Source organism: Girardinichthys multiradiatus, chromosome 5 (genome assembly GCF_021462225.1).
Source record: "Girardinichthys multiradiatus isolate DD_20200921_A chromosome 5, DD_fGirMul_XY1, whole genome shotgun sequence".
Taxonomy (NCBI): Eukaryota; Metazoa; Chordata; class Actinopteri; order Cyprinodontiformes; family Goodeidae; genus Girardinichthys; species Girardinichthys multiradiatus.
This window is the reverse complement of record NC_061798.1, coordinates 12,422,179-12,446,287: the sequence shown is the minus strand read 5'-3', so window position 1 is coordinate 12,446,287 and position 24,109 is coordinate 12,422,179. Positions and strand designations below refer to the sequence as shown.

The 24,109-nt window shown below is 38.7% G+C and overlaps 1 protein-coding gene across 11 annotated transcripts in view; it reads left to right on the top strand.

Moving 5' to 3' along the window:
* Window positions 1–1,700: 1,700 nt before the first annotated feature.
* clockb (clock circadian regulator b) overlaps window positions 1,701–24,109 on the top strand; it is a 31,844-nt gene continuing 9,435 nt past the window's right edge. For 2 of the 11 annotated variants that reach the window (XM_047366106.1, XM_047366095.1), the window contains exons 1-17: window positions 1,701–1,836; window positions 6,717–6,812; window positions 7,816–7,977; window positions 9,550–9,638; window positions 9,975–10,034; window positions 10,116–10,264; window positions 10,808–10,899; window positions 11,960–12,049; window positions 12,200–12,320; window positions 12,635–12,748; window positions 13,984–14,102; window positions 14,196–14,278; window positions 17,853–17,959; window positions 18,066–18,213; window positions 18,335–18,410; window positions 22,827–22,971; window positions 23,127–23,230. In XM_047366106.1, coding sequence (XP_047222062.1) covers window positions 9,622–9,638; window positions 9,975–10,034; window positions 10,116–10,264; window positions 10,808–10,899; window positions 11,960–12,049; window positions 12,200–12,320; window positions 12,635–12,748; window positions 13,984–14,102; window positions 14,196–14,278; window positions 17,853–17,959; window positions 18,066–18,213; window positions 18,335–18,410; window positions 22,827–22,971; window positions 23,127–23,230 — 1,425 coding nt within the window. In that variant the 5' untranslated portion in view covers window positions 1,701–1,836; window positions 6,717–6,812; window positions 7,816–7,977; window positions 9,550–9,621. Of the gene's footprint in view, window positions 1,837–2,145; window positions 2,585–6,716; window positions 6,813–7,393; window positions 7,465–7,815; window positions 7,978–9,549; window positions 9,639–9,974; window positions 10,035–10,115; window positions 10,265–10,807; window positions 10,900–11,959; window positions 12,050–12,199; window positions 12,321–12,634; window positions 12,749–13,983; window positions 14,103–14,195; window positions 14,279–17,852; window positions 17,960–18,065; window positions 18,214–18,334; window positions 18,411–22,826; window positions 22,972–23,126; window positions 23,231–24,109 lie in introns of those variants that run through there. The other 9 variants (XM_047366101.1, XM_047366103.1, XM_047366105.1 and 6 more) reach the window with 9 other exon arrangements.

Below are 24,109 nucleotides of genomic sequence, written 5' to 3'. Positions count from 1 at the left end.
AAGTAAAGTCAATTGGTTCAACTTAGAAGCATTTATAAAATTCTTAACATTTAGGTCAAACAAATTGACTTTATATGTTTAGATTAAGTATAGATAATATGTAAATCAAGGCTTCACATGGTTTTTAAAATGAGGTAAATAAAAAAATTCAGTGAACCAAAATACTTAGCACAATACATTGTTTTATTACTGTGGGAAATATCAGCACAAATTCATACTAAATGTCAAACATGGAAGTGGAGAGTTGAGGACTTTTGCTTGTTTTGCAGTAACATGACCTTGTGGTCATTGAGTCAACCATGAACTCCATTGTGCACTTTTAGCTTGTAGTATGAGATCATCTGCATTGAAGTTGAGCTAAGCTGCTGACTCAAGCAACAGCAGCAAATGCGCAATGTAAGAATAAAAGAACAGAATCAAAATGTTGGAAACTTGCAGTTAAAATTCAGACCTCAACTAAACTAAAACATGTGTTGTGTCCAGTGTAAGTATATACGGATATAGGCACTGCGGCTGGGTAACAACTTGACTTAGCGCTAAGATAGAACCAGTGCTATCTTCTCTCCTGGTATTTCAGTGTTTTTCAGACATCTGGAAATAATCAGTTCGTTTGAGTACCTCAATTTGTATTTTTCCAGTTTAATTTTTTACTTGCATATTTTCAATCAAATTCCTCTTTTAAAGATGCTGCAGCATTTAATAATGCACTTTTTTCAGTAATCAATGAAACACACAGAAGCGGTCTGTGAAGAGAACAAGATTAGAATAAAAACGTGAATACTTCAAACAATTTGACTAAAGTTGCTTGTCTATCAGAGTTTACAAATAGCTGATGAGTTTAATTATTGTGCCTCTTGTGATGTCATCAACCAACATTTGCCCTAAGGAGAATTTGCTTTTTTCTTCAGTGCGTTTTTAATATTGTAGTTTGTCAAATCCTGCGATCTACATAGCCTACATACTACTTTACTCAGCTATGATTTTAATATTAGTGTACATTGGTTGTGGAAAAAAAAAATACACCCATGGATAGTGTCTTTTAAATTGATATTTTATAGAAAAACATAATTTCATCAAGATAAAGTGTATGCTTCGAAAACAAGCTTCCATATCTGTGGTGACATCACATAAGGTAACTATTTAAGAGTTCTTTTTTGCGCCTCCATGTTCATTTTTCCAGTTTCTTTCCGGTTTTACTCACACATTCAATAAAGGGGAGCCTCGAAACGAGATTTACTTGCAACGTCATGGCTTGTTGCGCTGATGATTGGATATCGATAAAAGAGGGAAAGCCATGCTATGTGGTCTGGGCCATCCCTACCTTACTCTGCTTCAAGCTAGCCACTATCCTGTGGCACGTTCAGAGTCAACTCTTACATTGAGAAATGTTAAACCAGCTTTAATAACTCCATATGTACATAATATTTGGCTTATTTATTACGAGGATATGTGGACAACCTACATACTATTTTGGAGAAACCTAACAATTTACTCCAAGTCCAAGTATAATGCAAAGTAAATCGCTGAGTGGCTTGTATGCACTTATAAAAACACGAGAATGAACTGCGTGTGGAGCAGTCAGAGTGAAAAGGCCGCAAAAACGCGGAGTCATTTCTCCGGAGATCATTCAGCAGTTTCCCTCCGTTTCTGCTACTGTACTTGCAAACTAGTGCGCCCTACTATCTCCATTGCGCATGACTGTACGTCGTAATATGAAGTAGGCCTCCTGTTTTCCTCCCCAGCCCGAAGTCCTCTCAGTCCTCCTGGCCCCCACCGCCTCGACGTGACGCTCAAGTAAGCAAAACACGGAGACTGGCTGCTAGGTAATATGTGAAGGTAAAGATTTTTTTTTTTTACTGCTCCTACAAAACCTGATGTTGAGAAACAGCTAAGTTGTTGTTTTTCTATGGTGTTTTTTTTTTCTTTCGGCTTGCGGAAGCGGTCGGACTGCAGAACAGGCTTCGGGACTGTTTCCGCACGCTCGAGGGAGAGTAGAGGCCCAGTGACCCACATTCTGAGCTGCCAGTATCTGTGTGAGCGTGTGAGCGTGCGCGTGCGCGGCTTCTCCTTAGCGTGTGTGTTTGTGTGTGTGCGCGCGCCCCCATTGACTACATATATATGTGTGTGTGTTTGTACGTACATCTGCCGCGAAAAACGTATCTCCCGTCGCTGGTTTTGGCTGTTTCTCACCGGCTGGGGTTAGCGCCTGGGTTTGTCCGGGGACGCTGCCTCGTGCGGTTGTTTAGACGCGCGCTCTCTCGGTGTTGGAAGAACAGCGGTAATATTTTCAAGATTATTTCTTCTTCAATGTCAGTTGTTGCGTGACAGCTCCAGGCGCGGCGCCAGCATGTAATAATTTGGACAGATTTATTTTTTATTTTTTGACATTTTATTTGATCAGCGTGAATCGCTTTACCCGTCATAACCATTTGCGAGTGTAGCGGGAGAACACGGGGACAGTAAGAGCATTAAACCTCTTGAGTTAAATGGGCAGTTTTCGGTAGCCAGCTTAGGTAGCCTGCTAGCTAGCTATATGGGTTATTCTCTTACGGTTGTATAACAGCAACACCTGTGGCATTAAAAGGTATGTGGAATACTACTTCTTCTTAATCAACAGCACGATTGCGGCCATGTTGCTAATGTCAGAGTTTATTCATTCGTAATGGTGTTGTGTTCTTAGCTCTATGAGGAAACACAATCTACTGACGCTTCACCTACTGACCCATCAATTACAGCCCGAATAGACCTCTCGAAAAGCTGTGTAAAATAATGAGGGGGGTAATGTGCTCTCTGGTTCTTACCAGAGAGCACATTACTATGACCTTTCTGCCTGCAGTCACATTTTAAAAGCAGAGGATTTAAAATGGCAAGGCAGTGGTTCTCCAGACAGGTTAAAGATGCTATCCAGTGATGGGTTTTTATGTCAATGTTATACTAATAAAGGTACACTCACAATAAAAGCACAGCTGGGTAGTGAAGTGTGGTTTTAACTGCAGGGGTTGACAATAAAACAAATTTCAAAAGTGGATTGTTTTTTCTGGCTTGATGACATCACGAGAGGCTAGGCATGAGCATACCTTTGCAGTTTTGTTTTGTAACAATTTTCTTTAGGTACAAACTGGGTCATTATGCCCCTTTGCCAATTCTCACCCCCTTTTGTACATAAAAGCTGTCATTTTATCCCTTCCCGATATCATTTTGTACCTGTAAACAAGCCGTATTGTACCATTTACATAAACCATGAAGGAATCTGCTCGTTTTGTATTGTAGCAAAATGTTTTAATTAATTATGGACACAAAATGCCACAAAACTTTTAACTATTTAATTTGACTGCGTATTATCTGAGATGTTTAGTGCTATTTAGTTTGGGTTTGATTCTCATTTGGGCCAGTTCACTCTTATGAAATATAATCACACCAAATTAGTTCTTAAGTGGCCTTCGTTTGGTAAATATTACTTATTGGAGGAATATACTGGCTTTAGTTACTGTAAATTGAGTTAAATATTGAAAATTACTTAATTGCTTTGGTTGTCAAAGCAGGTACAACACATTTTCAAAAAGTCAGGTATGGATGGACGAGAACAGTAAAGGCATATTCTATATTCTACTCCTTGTCTTCTGTAAAGAATGCTAGTTATAGGGGTCCAAATAATAATATCTACTAGCAGGAGGTCAGATAGAGTTAATACAGGGGTCGTAATCTGTCATATTACAGCAATAGTCTGCCAGCCCCAAGACCTTAATGGAAATATAGTGTAATACAAAGTTTTCTGAATCAGAAAATTATATACAAAGTATTTGTGAGATTTGAGCGTTTTGTCTCAATGATTCCTGAAAATACTGGATGAAAAGCAAAAATCATATGCAGTGGTTTGAGTGGTTTGTTTACAGCTGTAAATTGAAGAAAGAAGGGATAAAATGGTAACGTATGCACTAAATAGGGGTACAAATTAGCGACCAGCCAAATGGACCCTGAACTGATTCTAATAAGCCTGAGTAAATATGCCAATAAGTATGTTACCAAAATCTATAGCATTTGTATTTCAGAGCGAACTGTTTCATCTACAAGAGCTACAAAAAAATGCCAAGGTCCGTAACATCGTTTAAAAAAAAAAAAAAAAAAACCTTTTTCACAGCATTTCAAAAGCTGAACGTTTTCAGTAATTTGTCCTTCAATTTACACTGAAAAATCAGTCAAAAATGCTTAACCTCGGTTTTTTATTTATTGTTTTAATATTTTGACATGAATAGTTTTTTTATTGTTAAAGTAAATGTCAGACTTGTAATAGTGTTCCTATTTAGCTGGAAAGGTCGAGATTGTTACCGTAGAATATATTTTTACCACTAAAAGCAGTGATGTAGAACATTATGCCCTAAAACAAAAATACATTCTGCTGAAAATTTGTTTTTACCACCAAAACAGATAAATTCTGAAATTGGAAACTGGAACTTGTGTTAAGCATGTCCACACTTCAAATCAGTTCATTTTCTTATATAGATACTTGAAAACATTAAATAACAGATTACTTGGTTGATTTTTAAAACAGCCTACTCATCTAAACGTAAATCAGACTTAATTTTGTCAGACCAAAACTTCAGCAATAAGACTCAGCTTTGCTGTCAGCAGAGATGGGGACAGAAAACAAAAAGATATTCTAGGTATATTTATTTTGTCAATGGAGAAGTAGAAAAGCAACTCTCAATAGCAAATATAAAGTGGTTTTTAAAGGGTCTAGTTCGCCTGTAGAGAACTGATGTGCTGAGACCATGCTGTCTCGATATTTACACAAAAATCTTTTTTTGTTGAAAAAAAGCTACAGTTATTCATACTGTGGAAATAATTGGTCACTACTGTTATAAAATGTTATTTATTTTGTTATTTTGAATCAGACACAACTAAAACATGTAATAAACTAATTCAGAACTTATTAGCACCTGGTACATTTGTATGTTATCAAATGATTGTTGCGTGTATTATTTGACCTTTTTTTCTTTTCTGCTCTTGATAGAGTAACACAAGCTGTTATTATTTGCTCAGGTAGTCAGTCTGTGTAATAAACCTGATGCTGTAGCTTTTAAACAAAGTTACCTTTAATAGTACCTTTAATAATCGGTGACAGCCGTTCAGTTTCTACAACATTACCCGAGTTTATGCCAATATGGGAAATATTTCCCAACACCTCAGTTTGTCATAGTTGTAAGCAAGAAAAAAAAGAGTAGGAAGGTTCATTCAGCCAGCTGAGCTGCAGTGCACACTAACAGTAGGGAGGAAGTGCAGCACTACACACAACTGGGAGAAAGAAAACGTAGGTCACTAAATCAAACGTCTGAGTTCTTGAAAATCTCAATAAACCTTCAAACAAGTTACCTGCCTGTGCCTAAAAGAGCCACAGCTATTGAGCTAATCAGCTGGCATTAATAACTTAGACAAACATTCAGAAGCATTTTCTCACCAAACCAGTCTGGTCCTCATGAACCACTTCCATGTATTATATGTTTCATTTTCCCAAGAGCCTATGTAGTGTTCTTATTTAAGCTCAAATGTTTTCCTGCAGCCTTACTGAACAAAAACACACTTGAAGGAAGAATTTGGTGGAAATAAAGAGGAAGCAAACCAAGAACTCTGATCAGTTTGATGTCAGTAGAGTCATATGTGTGTGTGGAAGCTTGTAGATTTGATCTAGATTAAATTATATGGCAAAACAATTCAAAAATTGGACCATGGCATGCTGATCTGTAGGCAATGAACTCTATCTGAAGTAAGTCTGATTAACAGGAAAGGTCTGGTATGTAGCTTTTAAGAGGGAGGTTGGTATAACTGAATACTCATTGATTAGTATTACATTTCTACACGTAGAGCATGTAGATAAATAGATTAGATGTATTTGTCCACTGAATATTTTAAGTATAATTTTCCAAAGAGGATCAGGCATATGTTGAGTCTCATCTAAGTGTGTCAAGGAGCAGCATTTAGTTATTTTGTTTCACTTGATCGATTACGATGGGTTCTGACAGCATAGCCACGGTCTATTAGACACCTGGGAAGTTAGGCTTAACTAAGCTGTAATCCAGACTCCATCTAAGACAATTCCTGCTGTTTTAGACTTTGAAGCCTAGATTGAGGCAGAATTCAATCAAATAAGGTTCACTTCCCTCCTGTGTGATCTCATCAGTGACGTGTTTATTATTTGGAGATATAGTGCCAAGTTCAATAACTGCACTTTCTGTTTGTTCGTCTATAAAAAGTTCTCATCTCTGAGTTAATGAGGAATTCTTTAATTAAGTCAAACGGCAACATTCCCTTGTTGACAGGTTATGAAATACTCTGCCTTTGTGCATTTGATCTCAATATGAGTTGAATGTGGACTGTTCAGACCATAGTAAATAGTATTTGTTGCTCTGTATATACTGGATCTAAACATTTGATCTAATAAATTAATATGGATATTTAGATAAACTGCTAGTTTTTTAATTGGATTATGTTACAGATCAGTGGGAAGGAGTCAGTGCCATTCACTGAGTTTTTAGCATCCTGACGTGAAGGCATCGCTCAGCCACCTGCTCTGACTCTGCTGAAAATCTGCTGCCTATATTATGACACAGTTAATGTGCATCGATTTGATAAATGTGTAGATTTCTTGTTTGTGCTGAGAACTGAACCATGATGGACCCACTGCCATGCTAGTGAATGAGTCGGGGCTTTCTGTGTTGCAGGTCAGGTCAGGTGTGGTGTGAAGTTTCGTCCCAGCTTGTGAAGAAGACTTGAAATAAATAGGCCAATTTTTTCTACAGGGGACATTCCAGCCGAGGGTAAGTTGAAAACCATCTTCAGTAGATGCTAAAAGAAATGACTAGTTTCTTGAAGGTTTTTGGTTTTATTTAATTGTCACATATTCAAGACGTCCATGAAAGTTTTAAAACATCAGAGTTTAAATGTTAGTAATGAGAAAACGGATGGGGCTAAATAATGAATCCTAATGCTGAACTCTTCTTGTGTTAAATCTCTGCTTGATGAATGTAGTAATGATAAACTGCTTTTAAATTAGCCCTGTCCTAAAAATCATATTCTTTTAAAAGTATAAATGATCAAATACTTTATACAGTATGAAGTTCCTTATATCTCATGCTAAGTTCACATGTTTACTGATTAAAAGCGGTGGAGAGCTACCAACATGCCAGTTGTGCCGTATAAAACTTTTAATAAAGCATTTTACTTGCTTTGCTGTTTAGCTTTAATTAACACAAGGCAAGCTGTTTCCTTGGTAGTTTAGTCTTCATTTTTTCTAACATACAATGCTAGAAAAAGGAATAAGGAATCGTATTGAAATAGTTTATAATCTGTGCTGTTGCTGATATGGCATTAAACCATAACCCTCTACTGGTTGTTCTAGAATCCCACTTACAAGATGTTACAGCATGCTGGAAGCCTAGGACATTACTTCATGAGCTTGAAATCTTTTAAGTATGTAATTTATAATCCATTTAGAAATAAACACTGTTAAATTATGATGTGGAATTAATCTATTTGAAAAAATAACTTCTTTAGGGGTGAGTGACCTTTTTAAAAAAATAGTTTTGTTAAACTGAGTTAAAAAAGTGCTTTAAAATACTAATTATAAAAAAAAAGTCTTTGGGCTTTTTGCTCTAGATGGTGGAGAGTACCTGAAAGTTTTCATTTCATATTTACTTGTCTTGCTCTCTCTCTGTCCCAAGGGCAAGCATCTGTGTGTTAATGGAAAATTATTCAAAGCTTCTACCTAAACTCCCATGACCCTATTTTATTAATTTTTTTTGTCTTCTGGTATTTTTTCAGCAGGGTTTTGGTCAACCTGTGTGTGTCTCCCTTGTGGTTTGCTGTCCTCTCGCGACCCCAATGACCTCATTGGCTCTTTTGACCTTAGAGTCAGCGACAGCCCCGAATCCATTCTGTGGCATGTGAGAAAAGACGTTCAGGTTGTGCGAAAGCTGTGGCGGGGTGAGGACTAATTTCACACACTGACGTAGCTGAGTTACATGAAAAACCGTTTGATCTTGCAGACTGTTGTTTTGGGAGTGATTACATTTGAAGGATGTGTGTGTGTGTGTGTGTGAGTGTGTGTGTGTGCTTCAAAGGAGTTTTTACTAATCTCTGTGAAACACTATAAATGATCAGTTTTTGGGAGCGATAATGATGGGACCCTCCAGATATTTCACTCCTGTTAGTTCATATGATTAAAATAGAAAATTCAAACGGCCTTAATTGGTACGGTTTTTATTTATCTACAATTTCACATAGCATTGTAGTAAATCTTCCATTCACGTTTGTTTTTAGCTTCTTTGTAATATTCGTTATGTTTCAGGATTGTTTTTGGTTTTTTTACATTTTCTGTCCTTATTTAAAAACTTTTAGCCACCTCCACTTTTAGAAGTTTTAATTCCTGTGAAACAGCTGTTTTTGAACACATTAATTATTCCACTGCTTTCCTTACAGATCCCTGCCTGGTTGGAGATTAGCAGTAATATTAAAATGCATTAAAAACATACCTCAACCAGCACCATAGTTGGCAGATGCCTGCGTTTTCTTTGACCTGAATTTGACCTTGCACAGCTGGTATTGATCCACCTTTCAGGCACAATTTCATCATGATTCATGCGGTTACCTGGTTCACAGTATAGATGAAAGTGCATGTATGTGCAGTGCTGGCTGCACTTGTTGGCACCCCTGGTAAAGATATGTAAAAAAGATGAACTTTTGTTGCTCTAAAATCTTATTCAATTCAATTCAAAAATACTTTATTAATCCCAAAGGGAAATTAAATGTTGTTGTAGCTCATTATGAGGGTTTTCTCAAAGAGCCGTTGTAGATGCTGATGGCTGTGGACAGGAAGGATCTCCTGTAGCTATTATCATTATTATTAAGCTATTATCATTGCTTATAGCTTCATCTTTTTTAAATTGATCAGAGCTTTTAGAAACTTCCAATTAGTAATCCATTACTTTCTGTTTCTCTTGGGTATAAATGTGACATGACAAAAAAATGCTCGTGGCTTTTGGACGCTGGCATCTAGCCTGGATGATGACCCATGGTTATGTTTCCACCGTGCACAGAGAGCAGGATAGTAGAAGAGGTTAAAGTCCCCACAGCTCTCTGATGAAGAGTGGTGCTTTAAGATCATAAAGTGACAGTGTTTAGATGCCATCTACATGCCAAATAGATAGCATGGAATGGCCAAATCAACACAGAAATAGCTCGAAATAAACTATCTCTTTAAATGGGACTTTTCCCCACTGGAAAAAATCTGTTCAAATTAAAGGTTGTGTTTTTCCTGTTTCTTTCAGTGTGAGGTTGTGCTTCTGCAGTACAACAGGACTTTATTTAAAGACATTTTGTGCATGTTTACCAGCTGTTAAAGTAAATGTGACCGACACTGTATGCAGTAGAAGTTGGTTAAATGAAAGGCAACAAATTAGATGTGTGAATCTTTTCTGACGATTTTTGCTGTTAATCCACTGAATGGAATTATGAAGGATTAAGGTGATAATTTAGCTTTGCTCCGGTCTTTTTCAGGTGCTTTTCCAAATGCCTACCTCACGCCTAAAGAACAAATCACTGCAGCCACAGCCCTGATCAGCAGCCACCATGACATCAAGCATAGGGTATGCTGACAAACACGCACGCAGACATTTGCATAGAAAATTCAGAATTATTTTTGGATAAGGAATTGTCTATAATCATAAATAAAAATATTTTGATATCCCTAACTGAAACTCAGACAAGGCACACCCTATTAATCAGATGCGATTAACCTACTTGGCAAGCATCGCAAATTCTCTTTCTGATGACACAATTAACTTGCATCTAGTATGCAAAGTAGGAATCTAATTCATTATCTGCTAATATTACCAACACTTATGCTTCAAAGCTGCATACAAATGTGCACATGCAGGGGTACGAAGAGACCTGAACGTCCCCCTTTTATTTGCTTCCTGTAGGGATGATTGCAGCCTTACTGATGGGTTGATGGAAGAAGATGAAAAGGACAAGGCGAAACGGTGAGCTTTATGCCGCAGTAAAATCCTACCAAGGAGGCCCTGATCACGCTTCAAATCTAACCCAACTGCTTTGGATTGCAGCGTGTCCCGTAACAAGTCGGAGAAGAAGAGGAGAGACCAGTTCAATGTCCTCATCAAGGAGCTTGGCACCATGTTGCCGGGCAACACCAGAAAGATGGACAAGTCCACAATCCTGCAGAAAAGCATCGACTTCCTGTGTAAACACAAAGGTCAGGGGTTTTCGTCATCTTCCCGTCACTTCCTGTGTTTACGTGGAACTCCTTGCTGGGTGGAGATTTCTTGCTCTGTTTTTTGGGTTAATTATTGACTTCACCACACTCTACTATCAGGGATGTTTGCCTTCATGAGCTGAACTTTGTAAAAACATAGTTCATTGATCTCTTTATGACAAATGGAAATTGTAAAATATTATTTGATTTACAGTATCCTTTTAACTGCTTGCCATACATTTAATGGTTGGTCACTTAAAATTTGGAATTGAGTTATTTTAGCTTTGATGGTTGTAGATTAGCAGTAACTCTATAGGCTAATAGTCCTATAAATCGCAGTTTAATCTTTGACATGTGAATTACACATTATTTGTCGCCAGGTTAGTTCTAAATTGTGCTGTTTTTGCAGTTGGGTTTGTCTCTGAGAACATTTGTTTAATATACCCTTCATGTTCTGTGACCACATCATCTCCACCTCTGCTTGGTTTTAATAATCCTAAAATGTGTTTTCTTAAACCTCATCCATCCTCCTTCCTCCATCAGAGATTGCAGCCCAGTCTGAGTCGAGCGAGATCAGACAGGATTGGAAGCCTCCTTTTCTTAGCAATGAAGAGTTCACCCAGCTCATGTTGGAGGTCAGAATGCCACATTCTCTACTCTATTCTTGTACTGTGGCTGGTAACAGTGTTGTACCAACTATTCTGTTGTTTCTGGGGTTGAGTTTTCATATTGCAGTCAGCAGAAAAAGTTCCAGTTCAAAGCTTACAAACAGTCATCATGGATATTAATGTCTCATAGGATTTTTGGGTTCTAGTAAAGTGTTCCTTATTAATTTTTGTTTCCACGTACAAACGTCTGGCATCATTCTGGCTACAGCTTTGGCCACTCTTCTTATCCGAACTGGTAGACCTTCTATGTCTTCCTGACAATGGACCTGCTTTGAAGTATAGTCCATACATTTTTAGTTGGGTTGAGGTCAAGCGCTGTTAGCGTTAACACACTGTATCCATTACAAAACCAGTTTTGATGTTTGGGATCATTGTCCTGTTGGAACACCCACCTGTGTCCAGGTTTCAGCTGTCTAGCTGTTGATTTGAGGGGAAGTTGAACAATTTGCTTGCAGTCATCCATGTTCCATCCGCCCTGTGCAATGCCCTACATTCACAGCAGACTAGAGCCTCGGTGGGTTCTGGGTTGTTCCAGAACAACCTGACTCGTTTGCTATTCATCGGAAGGCTGAAAGTTTGGTGAAAACTTGGTCTTTCAGTAGGACATCGGTTCTAAACACACAGTTCTAAACTGGGCTGGAAACAGATGAAGCAGGCTAATATTAAAGTTCTCGAATGCCTTTCCCTAAGCCTCGACTTTAACCCAGTTGAACATTTATGGACTCCGCTTAAAAGATGGGGATATTTATTTAAATATTCTTGGTGTTAAACTTGTACACCTAGCTCTATTAAAAACAAATCATGGTAGCCAAATTAGGGAAGAAATTGTTTAAATAAATCATTTAGTAACAGAAACTAATGTGGCCTTGATGAGTCTTTGCTGACTTCTGACCTGAACTATATCTGCCTAACTAAAAAGTAGCTTTTCTGACTGGCGAAGACCAAGCCTTAATTTCAGCATTCAATTTGCACGTTTCCCTTGCTAGTAAACAGAACAGTCACAGTGTTATTTTTGCCTTTGGTTCAGGCCTTGGATGGATTCTTTATAGCAATAATGACTGATGGGAACATCCTTTATGTCTCTGAGAGTGTCACCTCTTTACTAGAACACCTACCAGTAAGTATTACTGGTTCTGTTTGTTCATTATGTATTAGTCTTCCAATGTGTGTCAGTGCAAACTTTAATGTACGTTTTCTGTAGAGGTACCTGTGTAGTGTGAAGGTTTTTTATTTATTTATTCTTATACCTGATTTTTGTATCTTCCAGGCGGACTTGGTGGACCAGAACTTGTTAAACTTTCTGCCCATTGGGGAACACTCTGAAGTTTACAAGGCTCTGTCTACACACCCAGCTGACCTGGAGAAGCTCAGTAGCGACTATATGAAGAGTCAGTAACAAAGTCGTGTTTTTTGTTTGTGTTCAAGCTTGAAATGATGAAAGATTTATGGAACAGAATCCCCAAAATATTCATCCTAGAACCAGTAAATTTGTGTGGGCTTTCTCCACAAAGATCAGCCTCTCTACAGTTGTATCTTCTGACAGCGACTCAGAATGCCACTCAAACATTTGTATTTTTTAATTTTACTGATGCAGTGCCATCTGTTATTCTTCCAAGCACTACAAGATGTTGTAAACACATTCACAGCATTGTCATCTGTATTGGTAAGGTAAGTAACTCTTTGTGTGTGTCTGTCTCTTCAGCTAAGAATCATCTAGAGTTCTGCTGTCACATGCTGCGAGGGGCGATTGACCCCAAAGAGCCCCCTGTCTATGAATATGTAAAGTTTATCGGCAACTTCAAATCCCTCAATAACGGTATGTCTCTCTTCTCGTAGTTAATTTGATACTGGATGCTTCAACAACGTTGCCTGAAATTTCACATTACAGTCTTACCCATTTATAATCAGACCAATATAAATTATTTTATTATGCAGCAATATTATCAGTAGTTATTCCATTCAAAGCACATCATACAGTTCCTTGTAAATGTATTCATGCCTCTTGAACTTTTCCACATTTCGTCACGTTACAACCTCAAACTTCAACATATTCTATATGATCGATGAACACAAAGTTGCACCTGATTGTGAAGTGTAAGGAAAAGGTTTTTAATCAAAAAAGAAATCTACAAACATGTGGCTGAAAACATACCAAGACATGGCCGTCCATCAAACGATGGGGTCAGACGAGGAGAGCATTAATCAGAGGAGGAGGCAAGAGGCCCATTGTAACTCTAGAGGAGCTGCAGAACTCCACAACTCAGTTGGGAGAATCTGTCAACAGGACAGATATTAGCTGTGCACTGCAGATTTGGCCTTTTATGGAGAAGTGGCAATAAGAAAGCCACTGTTAAAAGAAAAGCAGATGAAGTCCTGCTGCAGGATTCTTTGTCCCAGAACACAAATACAGTTTGTGCCCTAAGCACACCATCTCCATGGTAAAACATGGTGGCGGCAGCATCATGTTGTGGGGTATAGTTTTCTTCCCCAGTGACAGATAAGCCGGTCAGAATTGATGGGAAGATGGATGGATCTAAATGCAGGGCAATCCTGGAAAATAAATCTGCACAAGAGTTGAGACTAGTGCAGATGTTCACCGTCTAGCAGAACAACATCTTTATAAAAGTTTAGAGCTACGATAGAATGGTTCAGCATATTCATGTATTAAAATGGACCAGTCAAAGTCCACACCAAAATCCAAAGGAGAATCTGTGACAACAGAAAATGAATGTCCAATAATGTGCAAATGTTTCTCTAGACAAACTGGTGGAGAAATACGGCAAGACTTTCAGCTGTAGCTGTAGTAAAAGGTGTTTCTGCAAAGTTTTGACTTAGGGGGGTCTGCTTATGCACACAAGCAGCACTTTCCAGTATTTTATTCATAAAAACGTTTTTACACCGTGTGTCAATTCCATCCGTTCCACAGGTATGCACCACCTTTTGTTGGTTTATCATATTAGATTCCAATGCAGTACTTGACAAAATGTGGGAGAAAGAAATTCAAGAGCCTTTGCATGTAAATGTGAGAATAAACAGCTTACTTTGTTGCAGTTCCAAACATTACGAGAAACGGTCTGGCAGGAGTTTTACAGCGGTCACTACAGCCTGCCTTCGATGACCAGGTCTGCTTTGTAGCCACTGTTCGCTTGGCCAAACCTCAGTTCATTAAGGTATCGTCAAGAGGAGCACACGGTTCAGCCATCCTTCTTTTTACTCGCAACTAACTTCCGGTCAGATTCTTATGTTTGTTTTTGTGGTTGCAGGAAATGTGCACCGTCGAGGAGCCAAATGAAGAATTTACCTCAAGGCACAGTCTAGAATGGAAATTCCTCTTCTTAGACCATAGGTAAACACTCTGTAGTACAGGGGTTGGACAATGAAACTGAAACACCTGTCATTTTAGTGTGGGAGGTTTCATGGCTAAATTGGACCAGCCTGGTAGCCAGTCTTCATTGATTGCACATTGCACCAGTAAGAGCAGAGTGTGAAGGTTCAATTATCAGGGTAAGAGCACAGTTTTGCTCAAAATATTGAAATGCACACAACATTATGGGTGACATACCAGAGTTCAAAAGAGGACAAATTGTTGGTGCACGTCTTGCTGGCGCATCTGTGACCAAGACAGCAAGTCTTTGTGATGTATCAAGAGCCACGGTATCCAGGGTAATGTCAGCATACCACCAAGAAGGACGAACCACATCCAACAGAATTAAATGTGCACCTCAACTCTCCTGTTTCCACCAGAATTGTCCGTCAGGAGCTCCACAGGGTCAATATACACGGCCGGGCTGCTATAGCCAAACCTTTGGTCCCTCATGCCAATGCCAAACGTCGGTTTCAATGGTGCAAGGAGCACAAATCTTGGGCTGTGGACAATGTGAAACATGTATTGTTCCCTGATGAGTCCACCTTTACTATTTTCCCCACATCCGGGAGAGTTACGATGTGGAGAATCCCCAAAGAAGCGTACCACCCAGACTGTTGCATGCCCAGAGTGAAGCATGGGGGTGGATCAGTGATGGTTTGAGCTGCCATATCATGGCATTCCCTTGGCCCAATACTTGTGCTAGATGGGCGCGTCACTGCCAAGGACTACCGAACCATTCTTGAGGACCATGTGCATCCAATGGTTCAAACATTGTATCCTGAAGGCGGTGCCGTGTATCAGGATGACAATGCACCAATACACACAGCAAGACTGGTGAAAGATTGGTTTGATGAACATGAAAGTGAAGTTGAACATCTCCCATGGCCTGCACAGTCACCAGATCTAAATATTATTGAGCCACTTTGGGGTGTTTTGAAGGAGCGAGTCAGGAAATGTTTTCCTCCACCAGTATCACGTAGTGACCTGGCCACTATCCTGCAAGAAGAATGGCCTAAAATCCCTCTGACCACTGTGCAGGACTTGTATATGTCATTCCCAAGATGAATTGACGCTGTATTGGCCGCAAAAGGAGGCCCTACACCATACTAATAAATTATTGTGGTCTAAAACCAGGAGTTTCAGTTTCATTGTCCAACCCCTGTACTTCTAAGTGGGAAATTCCTCTCCTCCATTCGCAACTTCCTTTCCAAAATATTTTCAGTTCAGGCTTGTGCTGTCAGAAATTAGGTCAAAGGAGGAATTTATAATAAAAGCTCTCTAGGGCATGCAGAAACATTTGTGAAATGTAATGTCTCTAACACCTTGTGAGCAATAATATTGTTTACATTAGATCTTAATGGGTCCCATTAGGTCAGTACATTCAAGAAAAGCCCCCACAGCGACATTTGAGTTGCAAATGCTGGGAACAATTAACCAGATCTAAACCAGATTGTAAAGCTTTTTAAACAGCTAAACAACTGGCCACTTCATGTCCTCCATTGCAAAATATTGACAACATTTGTCTAACCTGAATGATATAAACATCCAGAGCTCTGCTGACTTTCTGTCCCCAATCTACTGGTTTGACCTAAAAATGAGCTTGCAGCCCAAGTTTGCAAGTTGGCAAACATGTTGACCTGGTTTTCATTTTAAAACTGTGCCGCCGATGGTGTAGTCGAGGTTCAGGTTGCTGACCTCTGCTTTTTCTGCATTGCTTTTTGGTCCGGCAACAACCTGTTGCTCTGTGACGGGTCGTTCCATTCCGCCTCAACCTGCAAAACCTGCGTTTCTACTACTTTTCCACTCTTTCTTAATTTCATCTTGGAATTTTCCTTAATAGTTGGTCACTAATGCCAGTATCTGTGACTTCTTTCAATAAGACATTCAAGCTAGGCCTGGGATGCCGTCTTCTCTGTGGCATTTTCTCAGAACTGCCACAGGAGGCAAGGGCAGCCGAGCTGGCGATTAGGTGTGACGGGGATATGCCGTGAGCAGAGTGTCTTTATAATCTGGATGTGAGATGATGGCTCTGCGTGTATCAGTTCATGTTATTTTATAATGTGGATATCTGGAGTGGTTGCTTTGTGAGCAACCATGGTGGTTTATAGAGGTTCTTGCTGCCCTTCTGACACAACTGTTTTTTGGAAAGGCTTTGTCTCATCTGCTTCAGTGTTTATATCTTGATCAGTTAAGTGTTCTGTGTAGTATCTTACCCGCCTGAGATAAAATAACTAATACTATCTAATGGGAACCGTCTCTGATCCCAGCGACTATCTGTTGTTCCTCTTCTACTTCATTAACCAGCTAGTGGTCTGCTAACACTAGAAGACATCAGTATCACTCCAGGCACTCAAATCTTTTCACTTTAAAAACATTATCCCTTTTCATGAGCGTCTTGGGTGGATCGCTCACAGCCTTGGTTAGCTGTTTTTTTTTTTCCCTGCTTCAGGCCGTTACGATTCAGGCTTTAAAGAATTAGCTTTGCTCAAATTTGTTTCTTCTTCAAACTCTAAATTCTCTGCAATATCAGTGTATGGAATATTAGTTTAGCAAAGAACTGGTTGGACACTAGTGTGTTTATTAGTTAATTACATCGACGCCACGCATTTGTGCTCTGTTGCTAGAATTTGCCGTGTAGAGCCGCAGAAAAGGTTCTATGTGGGGAGTGAGATGTTCTGCTAAAGTAATTAAAAACACTTGTATTGCCATGTAATTAAATTGTTTCAATAACAAAACAGCAGCTGTGGCCAGAAGGAAGTTTTACAAGAGAGAGACAAAAACACAGAATAGCATGTCATTGCTTATTGTCATTATACATCACTGTACAACAAAACTGATTCTGCTGCTGCTAGACTGCAGAAATATGGCAAACATCTGGGAATTTAAACAAATTTACCAAAGGTTTTCACTGTTCCCAAACAACAATCATAAAGAAACATGACCTTTACTTTTTTTTTGTTTTAGCATTATAGCGTGATAGAAGATGAAAAATGACACACAGGGCCATTCTTGAAAGAAATAAAGAGCATTAAATATATACAAGTGTCAAGTGTTGCATCCAGGCAATAAATGATTGTATTTTAGGCACATTTATCACCGTGGTCCATTTTTAAGTCACTACTAAAATCCAAGCTTGCTATCTGGGCCTTTTGATTTTATATTATAATAAAGGTTTTGCTCCAGGGAGAAAGATGACAAAAATAATCCCTTTTCACCTCTTTATAACCATAGCACAAACACAACCACACACACGTGCACATATGCGCTGGCAGAGATGAAAACAGACTTGACCTATTTTCACACACGCAGCGCAGTCGTGCAAATGGTCTAGAGAGGGGTTAGCATGCGTGAACACAAAACTCAGCTGCTTTTCCTCTGGACTGCAAGTGGAGATCTTTCTCCTCGACTCAATCAGAAAGTATCTGGAAGGAAAAACGGTGAGCAGGGACAGCAAGGAAAACGTAATAGCTGATTTTCTAAAACATTTACTGGGGATGAGCTATGTTGAGTCATACATTAGTTCTCATGATGTGTAATTTTTGTCTATTTTCAGAGCTCCACCAATAATAGGCTACCTGCCTTTTGAGGTTCTAGGAACATCAGGTTATGACTATTACCATGTGGATGACCTGGAGACCCTCGCCAAATGTCATGAACACTGTAAGTCCTGACACTTTCTCCTTCATTCAAGATTCTATGCAGGGGCCTTATTGCTGCCCTTTTTTGTTACGTTTTTTGTTCTGCCTGTCTCTATGCCTCTCCTCAGTGATGCAGTATGGAAAAGGGAAGTCGTGCTATTATCGCTTCCTGACTAAAGGTCAGCAGTGGATCTGGCTGCAGACGCACTACTACATCACCTATCATCAGTGGAACTCCAGACCTGAGTTTATTGTCTGCACACACACAGTGGTCAGGTACAATCCCCTCTATCTGCTCTCATCTCATCATTAGTGTTTCATAAACATTTATTGTTCATAACTGATCTATTTCTGCATCTCCATAAAGATATCCTCTTTTTTTATGCCTGATCTGCAGCTATGCCGAGGTCAGGGCGGAACAGCGCAGAGAGCTGGGAATTGAGGAGTCCAATCCAGAGGCAGCTGTTGATAAAGTGAGTCATCCCTTCTAGGAGTGGTCTGTTTTTAAGATATTTATTTGTATTTTTCTCAGCCACATTAGGTGTGATGTTTCTGGAGGATGGAAGCTATATTATTCAAGAAAAACTATAATGTATTCCCCACTTAATTTTTTAAAAATACTGATAATATAATAAAAATGGAAAGAAAATTCTGCCCTTTTTGACCCAAAAGATCTTAATTCAGTGCCGTAAATAGATGTGGGCCAGTTTGAGGTTCTGACTGTATGATGGCGTGGAGTAAAAACACCACAGCTTTAGGGCTATTTTCATAACTCTTTTCCTACATCCCAGATTCCCCATCACTCTTTGTGAGCTTAAGCAAATTGTCCTCTTAAAATATAAACCAGGTGCGAGCTGGGCTGTAAACGTCTACATCCAACAAGCCATAGATATGAACATGTATGCGAAGTTTGCAGGCAATTGTATCTAAACAATGCTTGACAATTTTGATGTTGCACACGTTGATACTACGATGACTCCTGCAATTTGATATATAGGGCTGTTCTAGTCCATGTACTTACAGAAATGTATTACACTATATAACTGCTTTATTGAAAACAAAAACCAACAACTGTTAATATGTTTAAGAGATTTTACTTTATTTTTCTACATAACTATAAATGATCATCTGCCACGTTTAGTAATGACTTTCTAGTGCTTATTGTGCAGAATATGACTGTGCTGTAGTTTGGTTATCTGCTCAGGTAGCCAGCATGTTCGTAGGCTGCATATTGAAGCTTCGATTTTTTTGGTGGCTGGAAATATTTCCAAACAGATTTTCCAAACTGCTCTGTCAGCAAGAAAAAAGGTGTATTAGCAGCCTCCTTTAAACCAGCTGACTGGCAGTGGACAGCAATTTGTAGGGAATACGGGTATTGCTGTGTTGCTGTGTTTCATACATTGGGAGAAAACTCTTAATATGGTTCCTATAATTTGATTTAATTTTTACAGCACTTTAGAGCTCATGTTCTATCACTGCTGCTGTTTCATCTTGAACGAAGTGAACCTCAGTGACTTGCAGAAGTATTCATCATCCCATTTTTCATGTTTTGTTGCCTCACAGCCTGGAATTAAATTGGATTGCTTACAGAACATAAATACTGTTTTGAAGATGTATTTTTTTTATTGTGAAGCAAACAACAAATGAGACAAAATAAAAGAAAACTCCAATGTGAATAACTGCTTAATCCCCTATAAGGTAGTACTTTGTAGAGCCACCTTTTGGGACAATGACAGCTACTAGGTGCTTTGGAAGAGTCTCTATGAGCTTGCCTCATCTTGCCACTGGGATTTTCTCCCTTTCCTTAAGGCAAATGTGCTCCAGCTCCTTCTTGTTAGATGGTTGTCGCTTGTGAACAGGGATTCTGTGCTGCCTCTTTGATTAATGCCCTCCTTGTCTGTGAGTTCTGGTTGGTGGCCCTCTGTTGGCAGGTTTGCTGTGGTACCATGTGCTTTCCATTTGAAGATGGTGGATTTGATGTGGCAGTTCTATGGCTCACTTCTTTTTTTATTCTTGCTTTTATATATATATATATATTTTTTTTTTTTTCTCATTTCACTTCACCAATTTAGACTATTTTGTGCAGATTCATCACATGAAATACAGTTAAAAACATTGAAATTACAGGTTGAAATGTAAGAAAATGGGGAAAAAGCTAAAGGAGGTGAATAGTTTTGCACAGCATTGTACGTCAGTTAGCTGTGTTTCAACCTGCAAACACCTGGCTGTAACCCAGGAAAACCACAGCCACCAGTTGCAGTGGTTCATCCACAGTCTTAGAGGCATGTCATCACGATACATCTAAAATATTTGAATATTATAAAACGGTTTAATACTACATGTCACTCATGTCCAAAAGTGAAACTCATATGTTAAATAGATTGGAGATCAGCCGTTTGGGGTTGTTCAGCATTTGAAACAGCATTAATAAGTCAAGCTGTGGATATTAGTGCATCTATTTGCAGGGATGCCGAAGTAAACGGTGCGATCCGTGTAGTTATAATGTCTCTGCACTGCGATCCTCCACAAATAAAGTGGAGGGGAACATTTACTGGATGAGACGTTTACAGAGACACAATGTCATTGCTCCAAGCTGGCTCTCTAGATATGGAAAAAATCAAATGGCTTTATGTCGAACGAGTCAAGAACTGGTTCCACCAGCAGCCTTGGTTAAGCATAATAAGATCTTTAATCCCTTAAAGAAGAATCGGTGCTGGTGCCACACCAGTTTTCCTGGCTTGAAGCTGCTGCTTTGATTTACAGAGAATAAAGTTCTGGTGAGTTCCACATGACCCACCAACTCCACTCTAGCACTTTAGGCAGAGGGAGGCTTCATATTATTACTGGGATATTTGTTACTAAAGCCATGTAGTGGCTCTGAATTTGTACCGGTGGGTTGCAAAGACCAGGATCGTGTTTATCAACTTATTGTGATAAGAAGTGGCCATCCTGAGATACTAGTGATAATCTGATGATGAATGTAAACCAAAAACACTGACCGGTTTGGCTGTAGGACTTATTTTTCTTGTATTGGTTTCATGACCGTATCTATAAATACTGCTAATGTTACATGCATGCATACTTTTATTACCTGATACAAGAAGTGTTGTGAATTTGTATGTTAGTGGCAACATTTCTTTCTGTCAGCTCTTAACTGTATGGACATATAGATTTATAATCAAGTGCCTTCTGCACTTGATTATTTCGCACTGTTACATTTTAACTGCTTGATCGCTGTGTTTATATTTTATATTATTTTTTATTTGTTTTTAATATTGATTTGTATTCATTGTAAGGTGACCTTGAGTGCCAGAAAGGCGCCTATTAAATAAAATGTATTATTATTATTATTAAGATGGTTGAATCGTAATAAGTTCCTGAATTCGTAACTGATTTGTGTTTTAGTCTTAGTGGGTTCTTGCAGTTCTTGAACCATCTGGAATAAGTTGGCAAAAGTTCTCAGCCGTTCAAAGTATTTGTGCAAAACTCCCAAACTCAAAACATCTCAGTTAATTCTTAACGAATTTGTAGGTCATTCTTAGGTATCGTAACCAATTCCTAATTGATTCGTAGGCATTCTTATCTGTTCTTAACTCAACTAGGGTTTCATGTTGACCACTCAGGGACACCGTACCCCCTAAAACTGCCCAAATAGCTTTTCTGCCCTTGGAAAAACAATTGAAACTAGAAAATAAACTAAACGTTTTTTTTTTAAATAAGAAATTAAAATCTAAGTAAAAATCCTTTATTTTAATTTTATTGTTTCTTATTAAATTATATGTCCAACCACAGCACTTTAGTTTTTACATTTAATTTGCAAAACAATCACTTCCCTTAGAACATTTTAACTTGTAAATATCAACAGTCTTCATTTAAATAACATTCACTCCTGCTGGTCCCTCATCACTTTTTGTTATATCTATATGGAAAATCCCTCGCATTGTCAAGAATAGTAACGAATTCAAATTTAACTGTCCCTGATTCTTAGATGCATTCGACATTTTGTTGACTGATTCCTAAAGTTCGTGCAATATTCTTAATAGATTCTCGTAAATCGCTCTGAAAGCTTATTATTCTTGTGAATCAAGCCAAATCTCACGATTTATCTTTGTCTATCGTACGTTTGTCGTAACTGAATCTTAGGGCGTCACAGATCGGACCCGAATATTTGCAAAATTACAAGAATGCTCACGAATCCTAAAATTATGCAATTCTTGGCGTTTCATGTTATTTCGGGTTCTGTGTGGAAGAGTGGCTTAAGATCCAAAAGCTCATGAAAAGTAGTGGCAACAAAGTGAAACAGAAGAAGTGTGGGGAAATGAGGGTTCATTGCTTCCAATATCATCATAATGGTCAACAAAAATGTTGAAAATGCATGTTTTCCTAATATTACGCAGTCTTTCTTCCATGCTGTGGAATTTGCTGTGGCTCACCTTGTTTCCTAGTTACAGTTTTAATTTTTTACCACTGTTAATGCATTGGATAACACTTTAACCTGGAGCCTTCGTCATCTGTTCGGCCTCACTGAATCATTGTAGACTGAGTAACCTCTCACTGAAGCGTGCCTCTTTAAAGCAAATTTAAAAAGGCAAGTAAACATCAGTATATTTCTTCCAGTTCTAAAAAAAAAAACAAAAAAACACTTGTCCCCCTGACACCTGTCTGTTCAGCGGCTGTGGTTTATGTGCTCTTGATTATGTTCTGAAAAATCTAATTTTGACAGCATCTGTGCAGCAAAAACAAATTCCAACCTGGTTATGTATGCTCTTTTTGAGGCGGTTGTTTTACAACATGTAGACATGGATTCAGTCAGGTCAGATCTTTCATTTTCTTCGCATCTAGTTGGATTGATGTGAAGAAATCTTTGTTGTCATTTCTTTCATTTGTAGAGTCAGGACTCTGGTTCGGAGTCACAGCTGAACACGTCCAGCTTGAAGGAAGCTCTGGAACGGTTCGACCGCAGCCGAACATCCTCGACGTCTTCTCGAAGCTCCCGGAAGTCCTCGTCACATGTCTCGGACAACACTTGCACCTGTAAGGAGATCTACACGCTTATGGTTAAAACACGCTTTATGTCAACGAGTTAAAACCTCACCCACAGTACCTGAAAGAATCTGCAACATTGCTGCCTTAAATTTAAAAGCTTTTCGTTAGGATCAGCAGGGTCACCAGTGGTTTTGTTTCTGCAGCAACAGCTCCCAAGCTACACATGGACATGGCCACGCCTCCTCGGCAGTCCGTGGCCTCTACAGTGGAGATGACATCTCAGCGACGCTCATCCATCAGCAGCCAGGTGGGAGAGGATTGGTGAAAATAATGACTTTTAATCCAACTGGATGTTTTTTCCTCTTTTTGCAGAAGGAATTTTAACCACTTGTATGGAGAGAAACGTGATGTCAGTGTTGTACAGTGAGGGAAGAGCATGGATAGAGTTGCTAATGAGAAGTAGAGGCTTGAATATGTGTGTTATGTACATTTTCTGCTTAATTCTGAATCGGGCAATAGATTCTAATTCCCCTTTTAAAGATTAAGCCTCTACATGGTCTGGAAAAGTAATGAATTACTTTTGAGTATTTTATTAGATGAAGATTTATATGGAAAAGCAAAATAGAGTATTTATGAAAATGTGTATTTCAAGACTTTATTCCTATCTCGTGTAAAAGTTGTTGTTGTTTCTGTTTCTATGTAGGCTGAAGCCTACATAGAGCACAGACTTTGCAAAGAATCTAGCAATGCAAGTGATCAAAACCTTAACTACATATTTAAAAAATTACTACACGGGTCAATGGGTGGGTTTTTCTACTTTCTTTAGAACACTGTGTTAAAGCAATTTACCAGTGTTAACACATTTATTATGTGAGCTTAATACAGATAACCAAATGATTATGTACAGTACAAACCAAAAGTTTGGACACACCTTCTCATTCAAAGAGTTTTCTTTATTTTCATGACTATGAATATTGTAGCTTCACACTGAAGGCATCAAAACTATGAATTAACACATGTGGAATTATATACTGAACAAAAAAGTGTGAAACAACTGAAAATATGTCTTATAATCTAGGTTCTTAAAAGTAACCACCTTTTGCTTTGATTACTGCTCCACACACTCTTGGTATTCTGTTGATGAGCTTCAAGAGGTAGTCACCTGAAATGTTTTCACTTCACAGGT